The 18262-nt window shown below is 41.5% G+C and overlaps 1 protein-coding gene across 3 annotated transcripts in view; it reads right to left on the reverse strand.

Annotated features, from left to right (window-relative positions):
- The window catches only part of macrod1 (mono-ADP ribosylhydrolase 1), a 100882-nt gene that overhangs the window by 26052 nt on the left and 56568 nt on the right, over window positions 1-18262 (reverse strand). For 2 of the 3 annotated variants that reach the window (XM_035650424.2, XM_035650423.2), the window contains exons 4-5: window positions 13260-13289; window positions 1988-2104 (exon numbers count right to left, since the gene is read on the reverse strand). In XM_035650424.2, the coding sequence (XP_035506317.2) occupies window positions 1988-2104; window positions 13260-13289 (147 nt within the window). The remainder of the gene's footprint in view (window positions 1-1987; window positions 2105-13259; window positions 13290-18262) is intronic. The other variant, XM_035650425.2, reaches the window with a different exon arrangement.

Genomic DNA, 18262 nt, shown 5'->3' on the forward strand with positions numbered 1-18262 from the left:
TACACATGCAACTGTGCCAGTGAGTGAGTCAGAGAGACACTCAGTCACACAGACATCCTGCTGACAGGTAGTTACAGGTATGAGAGTCATAGGACCTGAAAGGGAGCTCAAACTGTGCACACTGATACACTTCACGCAGACACAGGTAAACACAGTACAGTATGCAGGTACATATTATCATACTGTATCCGCCAGAGAGAAATGCACAGGCACACAATTCCAAACACACTAATATGCGCACGCACAAGGACACACTGTGACCAGCAATAGCATCCACTCACACACATTATGAATTACAGGTAAGATCTTCGAAGTTAAACAACTGAACCAACAAAGGAGAACTGACAATGTGAGAACTCATCTCCTCCTAATTCCCTCCTGTCTTCAGCTCCCCTCGCATCCTTCCCCTCCCCCACATTGCTTTGTTTTATTTTTCATTCTTTTCTTTTTTTTTACCACTCTCCCACTCCTGTCTTATCAATCTTTATTCTCATTCTCTCCATTCTGCCTGGAGCTCGCCTTTGTTATCGCTTCTCTCTCCTTTTTTCTCCTCTGTTCCTCTGTGAACTTAAACTCTCCGTGGAACCATAAGCTGATATCACACAGACTCAGTCCCCCCTTTAATTTCAGTCTTACACACGTGCACACACACACACACACACACACACACACACACACACACACACACACACACACACACACACACACACACACACACACACACACACACACACACACACACACACACACCTGGGTGGTCATTATAATGTACAAAGCTATGCTCTGCATCTTTACTAAATTGGAGGAGTCGGTGGCAGTAACTCAGAGTCATGCAGCGGCATGTGAATCCTTTAAACGACAAGGTAAACCACTACAGATGCAATACCAGACCATGAATACTGTAACCACGAGTAACGAATCGACATCACTCAACACTTCAGCTTCCGTTCATCATAGTTTGATCATCGGCAGACTTGATGAATTCCTGTGATTATTTACAAAATATTTTGAGTGGTTCTTTGCTTGATTATTTTATTTCACTTTGTAGAATGTCACTTTTACATGTCGCTTAAACCAAATGGACCTGCAGCGTTTCTTTTCGTATCTTACTAAAAACTTTTTTCATGGTTCTGACAATGTCGCTTGTGATTCAAGACTCCCCCTCTTCCACATGAACGCGCTTGTTACCGGATAGGGAAACCCCGGGTTGACTGTAAAGCAATGATGTGTTTCTCGGGTCAATTTGACAGATTAGCAAAAAGAAACTGACCCCAAAACACTCACCTCATGTCCTCTGGGAGTCCAGAGACAGAAAGACGTTGTTCATTTTATTTGTATAGTTTTCAGAGTTTTATTTAATTTGGGTCTAAAACTTTCACTGTCACAAGTTTTGACCTCGTGTCTGTTTTGACCTTTCAGAAACAAAATGTACTTATCGATGTTCAGTTCCTCTCATGTACGTCTACGTTGAGAACAGATAATCAAATCCTAAACCTAACACTCTACTCAGGCTCACACATTGTGTTTCCCGTGTCAGGAAAGCAGGGGCTTCTCCATTTTTCTTTTCTTTTTTTTTTGTACTAAAACACCTCAAAAAGCTTTTTCTGTGATGTTGAATCTTCGGTTTCCTCACATTATACATGCTGCAAAGGAGTGCCACTTAATAATTGAGTGCCATTTACTTTGCTATAAATGGAGAGCCGTAAGTGACAATATTATGTACCTTCTGCTGGTGGTTGAGTTTGGGTTGAAAAGGAGAACTACTATCTACTTATTGAAGGGAAAGAAAGTTATTCATGAGGCTGTTATCTTAGATTTTTCTTGGAAAACACAACTGTGCAGCTTTTGCTCTTTATCAGCAACACTCCGCATCTCTGTCACACTTTCCCAACACATTCACACTTGGAAACGCTCCAGCACAGCCACACTGAGCAGCCTCAGAGGAGTCGCTGGAGGTTAAACAAACACTCACACGCTCTCTACTCACACTTTGCCGGCAGGCTGTAGCCACAGGTGATCTTGGCCTCTCCAGTCTCACAGCCGTGGAGGGAAGCACACTGTTTTTTGAGCAGTGGACCTGCAGCACGGTGGATCGCTCCGTCCACTGGGGAAGAGATGACAGGAGATTCAGAGAGTTGGTCTACTTACTGTATGTGCATCCCCTGCACACTGACTACTTTAAAGGAGTCAAAACGTTGCTTGAAGTCGGGCACACACATTTATAGGTGTCAAAGATAAATGCTGAAAGTCCCAGATAATGAGTCGGTATAAGTGCTGAACAGATGAAATCCCTGTCTTCGGTATGTTGCAAACTTTTCACGTCAAATTCTGTTTTGTCTCCTTCTAATAAGTCAAAGCTTCTGACTCTCTGTACGTCAGTCATCTTAATGGATTTTAAGGCCACTGCAGTAGTTAATTGCTCGATTTAATGTATTAAGGACTCGGCTGACTCTGGCTTTTTGGTCAATTAGTCCTTATTAATTACATTTTCATAAATCTACATAATATTCAGAAATGTGTATCCATCTTTGATCCACACCACATCTAAAGACTGTGACTGTGTTCATTTCCAGGAGGGCAATGATGTAGGGAAAGCAATTTTACAGCTGTGCCAATTATAGTTCCAGTCAGAATCTGTGCACCCCTTGCAGTTAGACACATTTCCTCAAAGTTAATATTTGCACAATTTTAATTTCAACAGCTTTATTATTATAGCTCTCAGCATTATGGACCCAGGAAAGTGGCTTGTAACTTCAACAAGATCCCGCTCCGAACAAAAAAGACATAGTACAACAAACAACAAAGTCAAAGGCAGCCAATGAGGAGCTTGTTTCGACCAATAGTCATCAAGTTGTAGTGATTTGATTGACTCATGGTGAGAGCGGCCCTTTGATTCTCAGCAAAGCAGAAAAAGCACAGCCCCAAGTTTTTGTTGTTTCATTTGGCATCTTATGTTTTTATCTGAAGGTTGAAAGTAAACAAAGGATAAGAGATGGGAAATGACACACAACGAAAACAAAGAAAAACTGGTGATGTTGCGGTTCATGGTGTTCGCCTTCAACCCCCAGGCCACCAAAGCACACAGAGGATGTGTTTCAATAATAGAATGTGCTGATTGTAGGAAATGTTTGCACACCGACTGCTGCCTCTGACCACCTCCCAATACGGCGTGCATCCTGTTTATAATTGTAGAGCTCGTGGCATAAACTGAAAACATATTTTGTAATACATTTGTTAGGCCTGTAATATGCAACACATCAGTAAGTGCATAAGAATGCTTATTTTTTTCTAAAAATCGCTCACAGCACTTGGTCAAGGTTAGGGAAATATCCTCCTCTTGGTTGTATAATGAAAAAGGCACTACCTTGAAGCACAAGAAAGAATGGATACATTCACGTTGTTAATACTTAACCCAGGTCACATTTTTCTTTAAACGGGACCTACTTTTTGTTAGCCAGAAGTTAACGGCACAGGCTCCCGAGCTTTGTGCAGTGATACGCCCACTGTCGTACCCGAACATCTCCCTGCGACTTGCAAGAGGCTCATAACTCTCGTTCTTCCTACGTTTCACAACAACGTTGCCAAACAACTCATAATTATCCCAGAATAAAACACATCTGTCTGTCAGGACTGAGTTTGTCACAGCGCTCTGAGACTTGTCAGCACTCGGTGAAAATAGTACAAAACACCCATCCATATGTCACAGCTCAGCGTGTCGGCCTGCTCTTATCTGTGATCGCATACAGACCAGCTGTTGCAGCAGTGTGTTTCGACAAACTTAGGAAGTTCACACAGGGGTCTGGTGTCATCTGAATGTTATTGTGTTATTAAGTTGGCATATCACATGCAGTGCTGAGCTGTAGTGTGCCATGTCATGCTGTGCCATGTTGAACTGGGTTGCACAGTGAGCTATGAGCACAAGTGTGAGGATGTGAAAGGTGAGGTCTGAACACGAGTTACCTCCTCAAGGATGCAGAGAAACAGAAGCTCAGATAACAGACTGAGGCTAAATCCATTAAACATGTTAACATTTAAAACTGAAACTATCTACGTCCACACAAGTGCTTTAGCTCCGTATCAGAATTCATCCCCGTCCATACCAACACACCGGAAACGCATATAGCCTGACCATTGATGTGCACTAAGCTTGTGCATACTGGTGTAGACAGGAAGCAGTTGGTAGTCAAAGAACGTACTATGAATGAGAAACAACAGTGGTGAAAAGTAAGAGCAGGGATTTCTTGTTCTGGACCAAATACGAGGTGGAACCAGTGTTTACAACGATTTGCATTCACCGCTGGTAGTCGAGTCGTGACTGATAAGAACCTGGAAATGAATGAGGGTGACCCTGCCATTTTTAACCTTACAATTTGTGTGTGTGTGTGTGTGTGTGTGTGTGTGTGTGTGCATGCAGCCTTTTTGGTTTCCAATCTCCATGGTAATCTATCCTGTAGCATACTCATGTACACTTATGTATATATCAATTAATAGCAGTACATTTGCTTGTCTCAAGTGTTCTGTTGAAGCTATTAAGTATTTAGCTTGCACGCACGCACACGCACGCGCACGCACACACACACACAGCTCCACCCTTGCTGATATACACCAGCTGAGCCTCAAGCCATTAAAATGGACTGCACAGCCGTGTCCTGTAGCCGCACGCATGGTGATGTAGTCAAACACCTCAGAGATCTACAGTGTCGTTTCATGTTGTCCCGAAGTCTCTGACGACTTTACAAAGGCAGCTGTTTCTAGAGAGGCCACGAATGTATTTTAATCAAACTCTGTGCCTATGAAAAATATGTTTATGTTGTTTGCTCAAGTTCATTTATTTAAAATGTTCTTGTTTATTTTTATCTGACCAAATTTAATGACAAAATCTGTTTTCATTTAAATAAATGGCCACTAAATGACTGGAGGAGGCTCCTTATCCTTACCTCTTTTTTTATCTGCTTCTCTGTCTTTCTTGTTCAGTTGACTTCTCTCATCTCTTTCTTATTGTATTAACGTCCCTCTCTCTGTCTTTCTATCCAGCTCTGTCCTTAGGGGTTTGCTGAGGCAGAGCCATACCGTAGGTGTTAATTAGAGAGAGAGAGAGAGAGAGAGAGAACGGTAGAGACAGAGAGAAGAATAGAACAAACAAGAGAGATGTGAGGGAAATGATGGTTAGAGAAGACGAGACAAGAAAGAGAAAGCAATGAAGGTCCAATAGTAATCGGAAGGCAGTCACCGGGGATAGACAGATGCAAGAAGAGGGATACGTGGGGGAAACACACAAAAATCGTTAGGTACACATCGTAGTGCGCTGAATAGCAAAGTGTTCATCCAGCTTTTTTTTCCATCAGAGGAGAGGCAACAAAAGGTCTTTACAGTGCTTTACTACTCAGTCTCAAGGGTACCTGGGTAAATGTCATTCAGTTAGATCAAACACACACCTGCCAACATTGTTTTCTCACTTCAATGTAGAGGACTGGGCTCAGGCAGCGCGTCAACAACAAACTCAAGGGCAGGAAATTAACCTTTTTTTAATGTCCACTGGCTGCAGTTGCTCATTTATTCCAGAGCTTATCTGCCATTTCAACGTTTCACCGCTTTGATTGATTTTCCAAATGGAAAAGAAAGCCCAGATGATGATTGGAGGTCAGTCAGAGAGTCAATTCATTCAGGCAAGACAGCTACCATGAACATGGCACTACTTGTCGAGGTACTTGTATTGTTTCGAATGTCGTACTAATCGATTCATTTCAAATGGCAGTATCATTTTAACAATTTGAGAGAAAACTTAAATCTTTGAAAAATACACTTGAATTTCAGATTATCTTGTTATCTGGTTTGACCTCCTGTTGTTTTAATGAGAGCATGGACTTGAGCTGGCATAGACTCTGATGACCTGTTATCCCATCTTGATGTGCCCAAGAGCTTCTTATAATGTCGATGGCTTCAAGTGCCCCCATAAATGTTCAATCAGACATAGGTACAGTAGGGAGAATGTGGAGCGAACCCATTGACAGTCTGGCCTCAGTCTTAGTAGTAGTTCACGTTCAGGGTCATTATGGAGCTGCAGCTTGAATCCTTCTCCACAAGAAATGCAAACCAGCATGTCTCTGAAGAGTAGCGTGGTACTTCTCTTGGTCAGTGTGTGGTTCGTTAGGTGTCCAACTCAAGAGAAGGCATACACCCATCTGTTGCTCTCCTCAAACTTGGATTTTATGTTAAAAGGACTTTTTCCCCCCCAGGGATACACTGTGAAATTCTGGTATTTCCCACCCCAAGCGTATGGCCTTTTTGTCACCTCCAGAAAAGTTTCTCAAAAACCACTTCTTGTCTTCTGAGAGCATTTCAGGACAGCTATCTTTTGACACTGTTTGAAGATTGGAATCTCATATCTTTAGTTTTTTTGCAATTTCTGTGTCTCTGATAAAGTTGTTTTTCCCATCTCTTAGGGACACTTTCAATAAATTTACCGTAAAACATTAAAGTGGGATTTACACCTGATAAAACAAGAGTCTGGTCATAGATGCCTAAAGCAATGTCTTTTTATTCATAGTTCAGTACTGGATGCATTGCACCTGTCTAGACGAGTGTATCGCTCATGATCAGGCTGTCTCATGCCTCAAGAGTGATATTCTAAGCGACGTTGGGCTCAAAGGGGCTTATATCACTGGAGTTACATCCATGAAACTTCTATTTCACCATGTCATATTTCTGAACAGGAAAATGCCTGTAGTGTCTGTGTCTGTGTTTGTGCTCGTTCATTCACAGTTACGGTGGCGATTGCATCAGGTTTACAGTGGCAATGTCTTTGCGACGTGTGCTAATCAGTTCAACTTTATTTAATTTCATTGTCTTCAGGATCAAAAATCGTCAACAATTTCGGGCTATAAATAAGGCTCGAAGTCTTGGGGTCATGCGGTGGCAGTCGCCAGCTTGGTGTGGTTGATCATTTAAGCTTTGGAACAAATAAAACATACGGTACTGTAGCTCTTTGAATGCACATATGACATGCAGGTATTGCGATTTATCTTTTAACCATGGTCACAGCATCACATCTCAGGTCATATATGCAGCAAATTGAATCATCCATTCAAAGCCTACCTGCTGTGATGTGCTGCAATTGAATAATAACAAGTTGCCTATCAAACAGTGGCACACGGTTACAAACAGACAGAAACAAGCAGCTGGTATCAGAGACTGTGCTCCGGGTCTGTGGGGAAAGAGCGCACAGGATCTGAACCAGCCATGAAAACACTGCAGGTATTTGATTGGTTTGGGCGTTGCAAGACATCCATACCCAGCACACAATAGATGAGCACAATCCCAATTAAATTTTCATCCACTTACATTTTTTTATTAAAAAGAACAAAATCCTTGCATGCTGGATTTCTTGCAGAGCTAAAAAAGCCAGGGTGAATTTGTGTGTGCTGACATCTATAATCAATCCTCCAGACAGGGAAGGGGTTTGATACCCTGCACTCTCTTGGCTGATGTCCCTGTGTGTCTGCACCTCCTTCTCTCTCCCTCTCCATGCTTTCTCTCCTTGTCTGGATGAGGAGAAAAATGCAGGCGCAGGATAGGCTTGTCTGCTTGCCTCTCGGAACAAATGGACAAGAGAGCATGTATTGTGAATGAAGGGAGAGAGCAGAAGATTAGTTTTAGGGCTCAGAAATGAGACGAGCGGCAAAGAGCACTTAGTGTACCTTCCACATACAGACAATACTGCCAGTGTCACAGCTGCATACATACATTTCCCTGTTTCATCACTGTTTGCAGTGTGTGTCGTGTGTGTGTGTGTGTGTGTGTGGGTGTGTGTGGGGGGATAAGTTTATAGTAGTAGGATTTAACAGGTTGTTGCATACGTGTTAAAGTGTCTGTGCATAAAAGTGCATCTACATCTGATTGGGAGGTAGTGTGTGCATGTGTGTGTCTGTGCATTCACCACCAAACCCATCCTAAATGTTGCCTTGGCAACAAGCTGACTGAAGTAAATGGGTGTCCTAGCTCTGCTGAGGGATTGTGGGAAAGCAATATGCCAGCGTTCCGCCCCATTAGTTTGACAGACAGCCTGTTTGGCCTATAAGAGGTCAGCTGGCAAGGGCAGCCATATTAGTATTCTGTAGGAGAGACCTCCGGATTGGTTTTACTCTAATGTCAATCTACCTGTGTGTGTGTGTGTGTGTGTCTGGTTGTGTGTGCGCGTGTGTTTGTGGCGTGCTGGGGGTTGCAGGCTCCTCGCCAGGTAAGCATATCGCCAATTATCACCTCCCAGTCCCCCTACTTCGCTGGCTCCCTCCCTCCCGCTTTCCCCCAGAGTCGGTCAATATAGAGCCTGTGAGGGAGTCATGATAACACCCAAACTGGTCAGCTGCCGGCTCAGCTGGCTGGTGACTGGTCTACAGAAGCCAAAACAGTCATTTCTATTTCCCTTCCTGCACCCATCCGTCCACTGCATCCTTTCTCCACACTGAACCCCTACTTAACATTCATCGCATCCCCTTTTGACTTTAGCCTTCCTCCCTCTCTTCTCTTCTCCAATCCCCCATCTAGTCTTTTTCCATCTTTGTCTCTCCATTTCTCCATTCTTCTTTTTTCTTTTATGTCTCTCCCGACCCTTTGGGTCCCATCATACTATATTGTATGGTAATGAAGGCTAAATAATTAGCTGGGTTTTTTTTATGGAAATCAATTTGACAGTTCCTACATTTTGTTTGAGTCTCTTGTAATATAAATTCAATTCATGACTGATTCATTATAATCTGTTGATGTGTGTTAGTGTCATTAGGTGCAGCCAATTATGGTGGATTGTTGAGTGGTTAGCATGCGCAAAAGTCAATGGAGTATGAACAACAAGTATCCTTTGACACTGCAGTGATGCTAATTTGGGCTTCCTCTGTCTCCAAGGTCTCAATGAGGGATACATCAATACTGATATATGGTGCTATAGTCTGCAGCTAATATAAGATGGACCTCATTATCAAACAAAGGGAAATTGATTTGCACAGTCGCAGATAAAAGAATCATAGTTCCATGCAAAGCAGAGCCAGGGTGGATTGTCACAGAAATTTGAAACTGCTCCCATTTTATCTGAGAGTCCTGACACTTAAGTTTGTTAAATTAAAAACATAAATAGGGGTACAAAAGAGCCAAAGAAGGAGGAGAAAAAAAGCAATCCATACATAAAGATATAAATTTAAAGTCCATAAGGTCCATGCATACATAAGGTCCATACATATATATCGGTCAAGTTGTGTCCAAACACTCAAGATTCTTCCCATTAATGGCGGCATTTTAAGGAGTTGAATCGCAATTTCTCCGTGTGGATAAATTTAACAAGCTCATGTTACAATTTTCTAAAGCATGGTGGAGTTGGTGTCTTACGTTCTGTATGAATACGATTGTCGCTAGTATCATGCTTAGCAAAGGAGAGGTTTGAATTTATATAGTTAAAAATACCAACAGATAAAAGGTCCTCTGAGCATCCTATACATGCCAGATAAAAGTCTGAGTTCTGTGCGCTTAATTATTGCATTAAATAACCTCCCAAAATTTTACACAAAAGATTAAAATAGTTGTATAAATGGTATATACAGCATCTATGCCAATCTGTGCTAACAATCCCCAAAAACAATGTTTTGCATTTTGAGGAGAGGAAATGTGTTCTGTAATGATTCATACGTGTTAAAAAAAAATCTGTTTCCTACTCACTGCTGATTAAACTATTGGGTTTGTGTTAGCTGCACTATGATGATTTGGCACAGCAGCAATTTGAGATGCTAACATCAGCATCCTAACATACTCACAATGACAGAGTTAACACATTTTTGATGTTCACCATCTTGGTTTATTATGTCAGCATTATAGCAGCTAGTTAGCACTAAACACGTTAAGTACAGTGGATGAGAAAATTGGAAGACCAAAATTTTAGAGCTAAAATTAAGAAAAAAGTTATGACAATTCATCCTGAGGGGTTCAGGAAAGCCTGTACCAGATTTCATCATGTTATCACAATGAGCGGTGGTGTGATCACCCTTCAGACTGACTTTGCAATCCCGGAAGCACTATACTGTGGTGTAGTATATCAAGAAATAAGTCACAAGCACATCACCTGTACCAGCGCCGTACCAGTGGCGCATCACAGGACCAGCAAAATGACAAAAAATAATCTCCGTACACAAAACAGTGTGACATCGAAGACATCAATGCAGAGAAAATTCTTGATTTTTTTCCCTTTTGTAAGATTTATTATTATGTCAACAAGATAAATATTTAATGAAGAGCAGTTTTAATTCAGCCATTCGCAGTGTGACCAGATGGACTATTATAGACGTAGAAGGAAATTGATAACATTGATGCTTTCAGTCACAGGCTGTCCTTGAGCACTAATACACCTGCACATAGCGCTGGTGCAGCTTGCCTTCAAACACATCTTTCATTCGCACTTCCCCTCTGTTCATGAATTCCCTCTTCATATTTGGGACTACATTGAAGTGACAGAATAGTGTCTGAAACTGCTCAGTAGCGTGTGGTGCACACGCTGGGCTATTACACCGGCTCCCACAGAGTCAGAAGTTACCACAGTCTGATAGAAAGCTAACACCGGCTGTCTTCAGTGCCTGCAGACGGAGTGACAACTCTGCACATTAGAGAGCGGGGAGTCACTGAGAGAATGAATAGATGCATGGATATTTATTAGCCCTGCTCAGCAGGTTCGGGCTGCGTCCAAAGAGAGAGAGAGAGCGGTCTATTTTCCTCTATTCTTCTAATCTCCATTTGACAAGGAGCAATCTAAGTTAAACATGAGAACATCAAAGGCCTCTTCCTCTGAATGCACAAAGCGCGATTCATGTCGGAGCGAATGCGGCAGAGTGTCGTCAAAATGACCTTATTTGCAGCTAAAAGGACAGGATGTGACGGCTGTGGTCTGGAGGTGTTCACCACGGGAAATGTTTTAAAAAGACATGGGCACTGCAGTATTGTTTTCATGCATCTCTAAGAACGATTGGCATGGTGATAACGAATGCAGAAATTAGTTAGTAGCTAGTTACTTAGTTCAGTTTAACAACTGAAACCAGTGGCCAGCCAGCCAACATTCGTCCAACCTCCATTGTTCTGTGTGTGGAGTACCACGGACACGGAAAGCGAAAACACTATGGAAAGAAGAATCTCATATGATCACTACCCCCACGGGGGTTGGACATGTTCATTGCGGACATCATTAAACTGTCTTCCAAACAGTTTTCTTATGCAAGGACATGCACCTACTTAATCAAGGTGTTTTGTTGTGTTTTATATATGCGCACGTGTTCTAATATGTGTTGTTGTGTACGTGTGAAAGCACCATTATGTTGTTTTTTTGCATCTGTATTTGCAAAGACCCAATGCAGCACAGTTGTGTTTGTGTGGGACTGTCAGGTCAAAAAGCCTTGCTGTAGCTCAAGGCAGTGCTGTCCGCTCATAAATATCTGGCGAAAATGGCCTGCACACATTAATGTATCTTTCAAACATGAAGCAAAACAAAATATATTGTTGGTTTATGTTTCAGTTACATTCCCATTTCTCTTTTTGATGCCCTTTTTCTTACCTGTTTCTGTTTTCTACCTTCAGATATGATTTTAACCTGATCACATTAACACTTGGTATTAAAAAGAGTCTCCATAGTCCACATTAAGCAATATATCTAATAGTTTTGTCTAGGTCAGGTTACATCCTCCTCTGATTTGCACAGGTCCGAAACGAAAATGAAAAAAATAAGAGAGAAAAAGAATAGCAGGAGACGGTAGTCACTTGTGACGCTATGTTATTGTGTTTTCTTGCTCTCACCTTCACTCAACTGGCCTCCCTTCACTGGCTCCCTCTTCGTTTTAGGATTGATTTTGAGATTTTAGTGTTTGCCTACAAGTCCTTAAACGGGCTAGCTCCAACCTATGTCTGATCTCTTACAACCTCACGCCCCATCAAAGTCACTCAGATCCGCTGACCAGTTGCTTCTGGTCATCCGCAGGTCAAGGTTGAAGCAGAGGGGAGGTCGTGCGTCTGATGTTGTAGCCCCCAAACTAAAATTGAGTTAAAATTGAGTTAGACCGACCCCTACACTTCCTGCCTTTAAATCCCATCTTAAAACACATTTTAACTCCTTGGCCTTCAACTCCGGACGGTTGTCCTTCCTTGTCTTTTGTGTGTAAAACTGGTCCTTTTTTGTGTAGCTCTTTGTTTTGTTTTTGTTTGCGCTTGGGATTTGGGGTATTTTATCGCACAGCACTTTGGTCAGCTGTTGTTGTTTTTATAAGTGGTTTATGAATACATTTGATTTGATTCACTCCATCCACAGGTGTCTTGAATAATATGAGGACTGAGGAGAGGACTGATGCATATGTACCGGCAAACAGCTGCTGCTGCCCGCTGGTTTAGAGCAATCGACTGTAATCATTAGTTGCGTTATACTTGTGTTCAATGTGGTCACAATGAGTCCCTGCGTGGTTTGGCCAATTGGATCAAAGCCCACCTTGAATGCGTCTCAAGTGCATTTACGTCTGCATGTTCATGTGGTCAAGCTCTGCCCGATCACCAACAACACATTTTAATTTCAGGTGTAATTAGAGTATTGGACTTTCCCTCCTTCTCCTCTATTCCTCCATCTAATCACACTTGTCTTTTTCAGAGTGAGGCCACTTTAAAGTTAGTGCAGTGTGTGTGTGTGTGTGTGTGTGTGTGTGTGTGTGTGTGTGTGTGAGTGTGTACAGGTTTGTGCAAATGTGGCTGCCGCATTTGTAATACAGATTTATTACAAGTATCGATTAACCACAGACGTCCAACATCACACACACGCAGCAAAGCACTGAGTCAACAATACACTGAAAAATGACTGTTTATATCCACAGCACTCCACACCCATAAATTATGAACTATCGACTTTGCACCTGCACGCGCACACACACAGACACACACAAACACGGGCAGACAGACGCACTGTGCAGCATGCAAACGCACTTTGAACACCTGCCACAACAAAGAGCTACCTGCTACCAAACACAAAGAAAATACACTCAGACACACCACACGTAGAACATAAAACACACATACACACACCCTTTGGCTAGCACATTGCACTGCATCTTCTGATTAAAAGAGGTACGACATTTCCATTTATTTACTGCCCAGAGTGGAGTATTTGCACCACAAAGCTGCAATAACAGCTGAGGCCTACCAGTATCTTGGCAAGCAAAAGCGCACACGGCCAACAGACCAGACAGGTTGTGACTTACCTCCACCTCCGCCGAGCAGAGTCTTGTTGGCTGAAAGAAAAACCAGACACAAGAAATATTTATGAAAATAACCTGTCTAAAAACATCTGACTCTTTATTTCCAGAGACAAAACATTCAAACGATGAATCAACTGATAGATGGACAGAAAATAAGTTATTCAGTCAACCAAGATTACTGAAGATACAATATACTGAATATGATATTCTCTGGTTCAATCATCTCTGAAGTTGCTTTACATTCATTTAAGTTGAATATCTTGAATATCTGGTTTTGGACTAGTGGTGATACAAAATAAATCACTGGACGACATTACGTGAGAGCATGTGATCTAATGATACATTTAACATTGATTATTCAGTCATAAAAATTGCAGCCCTTATCCAAATGAACACAAAAATGGAACATGTAAACAGTCTTAATTGTTGGCAACAATAATCACTTCTTCACTACATCAAATCTGTTTAAAACCCAATTAGTTAATTAACTGATGAGCAGATCATGAAATGATCAATTAGAATGGCAACTATTTTGATAATAAATCAATAATTGGTGTGAATGCTGGAAGCATTTTCAACATGTTATTCTACCGACATGTTTAAGCCTGTTGTTGTCCCTCTTCTCCTTCCACATTTTTCAACCTAGAAATTTCATTCAAATGCTGAGCTGAATTAGGACATTCCGGCTTCCATAACTTTCCATAACTACCCATTTCCCACTTCTACTCTTCATACTACTTCAGCTTCTCAATTCAGTTAAGCGTCAGCTAACAGCACTCACACTGCAATTTCTTCAGAAATAGCCTTTTCTAGTGAATTTAGTTTTTCAAGCAAAAATACCAAACAGATTTTCTGTTTTATCATTTTAAATTGGATATATTGGGGTTTTGGACTGTTGGTGTAACAAAAATGACATCGCTTGTAAAGAGTATTTTTTAAGAAACTTTAAAAAAAAATTTATTAATCAACAGATAAATTGATAATTAATATAATAATAATTAAACCCAAAATGCAATACAAACCACAGCTGAATACAGTTTTGTTTGCAACAGAAAAATTTTCGAAGTTTCTCTTTTCCTTTTTTGAGGTCATCGATGACTTTGACCTTCCATCGTGAAAACATCTCATCACTCTATTTATCGACGGAACATTTCTTCATTTGCACTGTTGTGTGTGGGTGTGCTGGTCCGAAAATAGCTTGAGTCTTTTCGCTTACATTTACCTACACGGGGGGATAAACATGCTCCACATTTGTCCTTCACAACATAATTTAGTTATTGGTGTCAGCGTTTCTGAACAAGAGCGGTGATCGAGCCAAGTCCTCCGGACGACTGCGTTCACCTGGCATCGCAGGTGTAACTCAGTCCCTGATCCGATGGACAGAATGGGAACCAGCAGGCACCGAGTCCCTTCAGTGTCGACTGATAAGCGCTGCACAATCACAATGAATAGCTTCACTGCCAGCAGCGCTAATGAATAAACCCAAGCATAGACTACAGTCCAAAGGAAAATAAACAACTCTGTGTTAAGAAACCGACGAGGCAATATGGTTCAGTTTGTCTTTTAGTTATTAAAAAAGTAAATCACACAGCAATTTTCTACCTGGATAACAAGCAGGTGACTGAAGCTTAAATATAATAACAATATAATGAGCTCCTTTTCCAGCCAAAGAAAGTATTGAATTAATGCCGGTAGCCTGGCCGGTTTGTGCCAGATCACTACACCTTCCCGGTTTGAATCAAGCCACAGCACATGTTAAAAGAGTGTCAATTGCTGGCTGGGTGACAAGGCTGGCTGCGGCGATATCCAAGAGTTTTTCTCTCCCACATATCCATAAACACGGGTAGTCGGCAGCGCTGGCCCCAGGACATCTGCGGTGTGTTCAGAAAACTGAAACCTGACCACATATTCTATTCGTTCTCCTCAAATGAATCCAATTTTGTTTTTCTCTGACCATGCAAGGAAAATGTGATAAACACATAATTTCTCTGCAAGGGACAGTTACAACGTTATGTCAGAGCACACAGGGGGTGTCTCATTTGAGTTATTCTGTGTCGGTAGGAAATTCGCAAGTTGGGATCACACTAAGATCGTGTATCTGGCAAGTTGCTTTTAGAGAAAGCGAGAGCAAGTGTAAATCCCACAGCCAACTTTCCCTCTCAAGAATCCCTCACTCTTCAACATTTTTCACAATCCCCCCATTGGCTCATTTATGGTAAGTCTCAGTTAATTTCAGCCTTTAAACACACTATACTTCACTGTATATGAGAACCACGGTTTCATTAACATCTCCCAAAGTGCATATCTCCATTCTTCACTTTAAAAATGTGCAGCTCCATACAGCGTGAATTGAAAAGAAAAAAGGAAAAGAGGAAAGCTATCTAATGTGACATGGTGAGTCTATTCCAGGTGCACAGCTTGTTTAAGAGCTGATAGACCTTCGGATGAAGTGAAATAAAATTTGTTCACGTGTAAAAGCACAGACAAATAAAATCTCTCCATTTCAGTAAGTCTCCCATTCACCTTTTGCTTCATAGCTGCAGGCTGCACATAGAGTAATATCAGACACTGGGCCGTGTTAATTTTTTTGGTCCATGCCCTAGGCCACATGAAAAAACTTTCAACTACTGAGTGATGAAAGCTTTTCTTTTTAAAAATTTCCAGTTCCCTGGTGAATGCAAACTCAAATATTTTTCCATGTTTACCCTTTGTCTTTCTAAATTCACTGCACTATCCACTTCCACCATGGCACTAATTTCATCACTACAACAGCAGAGTCAGATCAGGTCTTCTACTTTGCCTGTTTCTCCAAACAATGTTAAACTACCATCAATGAAACTTCACACTAAATCAAGAATTTACCGCCATCCCTTTGTAGATAGGCTTTTAGTGTGCAAGATATAAAAAAGGGGAAAGGGTTTTGTTGACAGTTACATGATGTTGAATTATGTTCCTTTTCACACAAGAAGACTACATAATTCTAGGTTTTCCCTTTTTAAGCAACTCGCGCGCACGAGTTCGTACTTTTCAGTCTGTTAACTCAGGTGCCCCCTGCACACACGTCCGTGTAGCAACAAAAACAACAACAGGTGAGCGCGTCTACTGCAACAAAATACAAATTTTAGTTCCTGTAGTTACACATAACACAAATCAGGAGAAAGGCAAAGAAGAAATTACTGGAATTAATTGTAGCGTGATACCACAATTTCTGTTTAAAAACAGAAACTGACAGCATCATAGTGGTGAGTATATTAATATGACTGTTCTGATTGATTTAGTATTGTGGACTATAGGTTTCTAAATTTACTGTATATCTGCAGTCAGGGTTAATAGTATTCATGGAGTTTACATTGAGTTCATTAGGCTTATGTTACTGGCCTAGTGTTTTATAAAGTGAGATGTATTGGGCTGTTTATGTGAAATGTTTATCAAAAAATATTTTGATCAGCTGTTAACCATACTCCATTGTTTCAGTCTTAAAGGTACAATTAAGACAAACATAATTCTAAGCATGTTGTATAACTATTTGCAAACTAATGTTAGCTGTGTCATTTAGAGTTATTTCCGAACAACAAACCTTTATGTATTTTTTTAATACAATACCATTGCAATTTCATTATTGTCACTATGAACTTAATGGGATATTTTGGCGGATGTCAAATGAGACCAGCGGTTGCCTCACACTAAAAGGTTTTCAACGGCTTAACTTTCTGGTACATGTGGACAAATCCTGTCCAGGATATCAGCAAAACACCACTACGGTTTTACCTTTACTGCACTTCACCCCCTGATGCTTTTACTGTTATGCATCAATTTATGATGTTTAGTGCGTTTCAGGACTCATCTGGTGATGCAGTTCTGAAATGGAATTTTTCCACTTGCTTTCCCTCTACCTGCCTCGTCTACATCGATGTCAGTTGATTTCCCAAAATGTTAATCGCAATAAAAACCTAGAGAACAGTCTCACGGTGACAGTGAAATATGTCTAGAGATAGAAAAAAAAAAAGGCTCTCGAGTTACTCATAACACAACATGTTTTATAGCTACATCACCTTCTGGATTACCAGCGCTGCCATCAGTGCAGACATTTGTATCAATGGATTTCCCCCTATTAAAACTGATGAGTGCCGGCTGCAAAATGGTGTAAAAGTCCCTCTCTCTCCTTCAGAGGGACTGACATGAAAACCAGACAGTAACTGAGGTTTTACACGGTGGATTGTTTTTTTTCTGCAATCACTCTCCATTGTAGCTGCTGGAGTTGTCTCAGTCGGAGCTCACACCGTCTGTGTTTGGACAGCTATCGTAAGCAACAAGAAAAACATACTTCCAAACGCTAACAAAACTGCCCCAGAATTGCCGGGATGCGTTGTTCAGCAGCAATATTATTTGTGAATTTGCCTGATCTGAACATTTGGGAGCACAGAGCCTGCTTATGTATGGGGCCCAGAATTTGGTGCTGCTCCCCTGCATACAGCTCACGTTACAAAGTCATCTACCAGAAATAAAGGCATACATGTTTCTAATAAGCCAAGCAGGACCTGTGTGGATGAAATAACAAAGTTGAGCCAGGTTCAAATGTTTTTCCAGAGCCCTCTTCATCTCCGTCAGATGGATAGAGGGGATGTTTTTTTTCACCACACTGGACTAATGTTGGTCTCAACACGGCCTAACAACGTCTGAAACCCCTTTCCCAAAAGCCTCTCTGACATCAGCTGGAGGGGGGGGGGGTCCAACACCTACATCATGTGTACAGCCGAGGTAAACACAATGAATGCCTCCGAGCAGAGACTGCCTTACAGCACTTGCACAATCTAATGAATCAAGACAAAGACATGCAGCAGACACTTTGTTCTTGGAGAGAGATCAGGGGTGCAGGGTGATCCAGCCAGGGGAGGCCATGACAGCCAGCTATTCACCCCACCTTTGTGTGTGTGGAGGCTCTTAATAAAGGTTCAAACACTATGGCCTTCAGACATGGTCAGACAACATCTTAGTTTGTCTCAAGG

This window comes from Scophthalmus maximus, chromosome 9, assembly GCF_022379125.1.
Source record: "Scophthalmus maximus strain ysfricsl-2021 chromosome 9, ASM2237912v1, whole genome shotgun sequence".
Classification (NCBI taxonomy): domain Eukaryota; kingdom Metazoa; phylum Chordata; class Actinopteri; order Pleuronectiformes; family Scophthalmidae; genus Scophthalmus; species Scophthalmus maximus.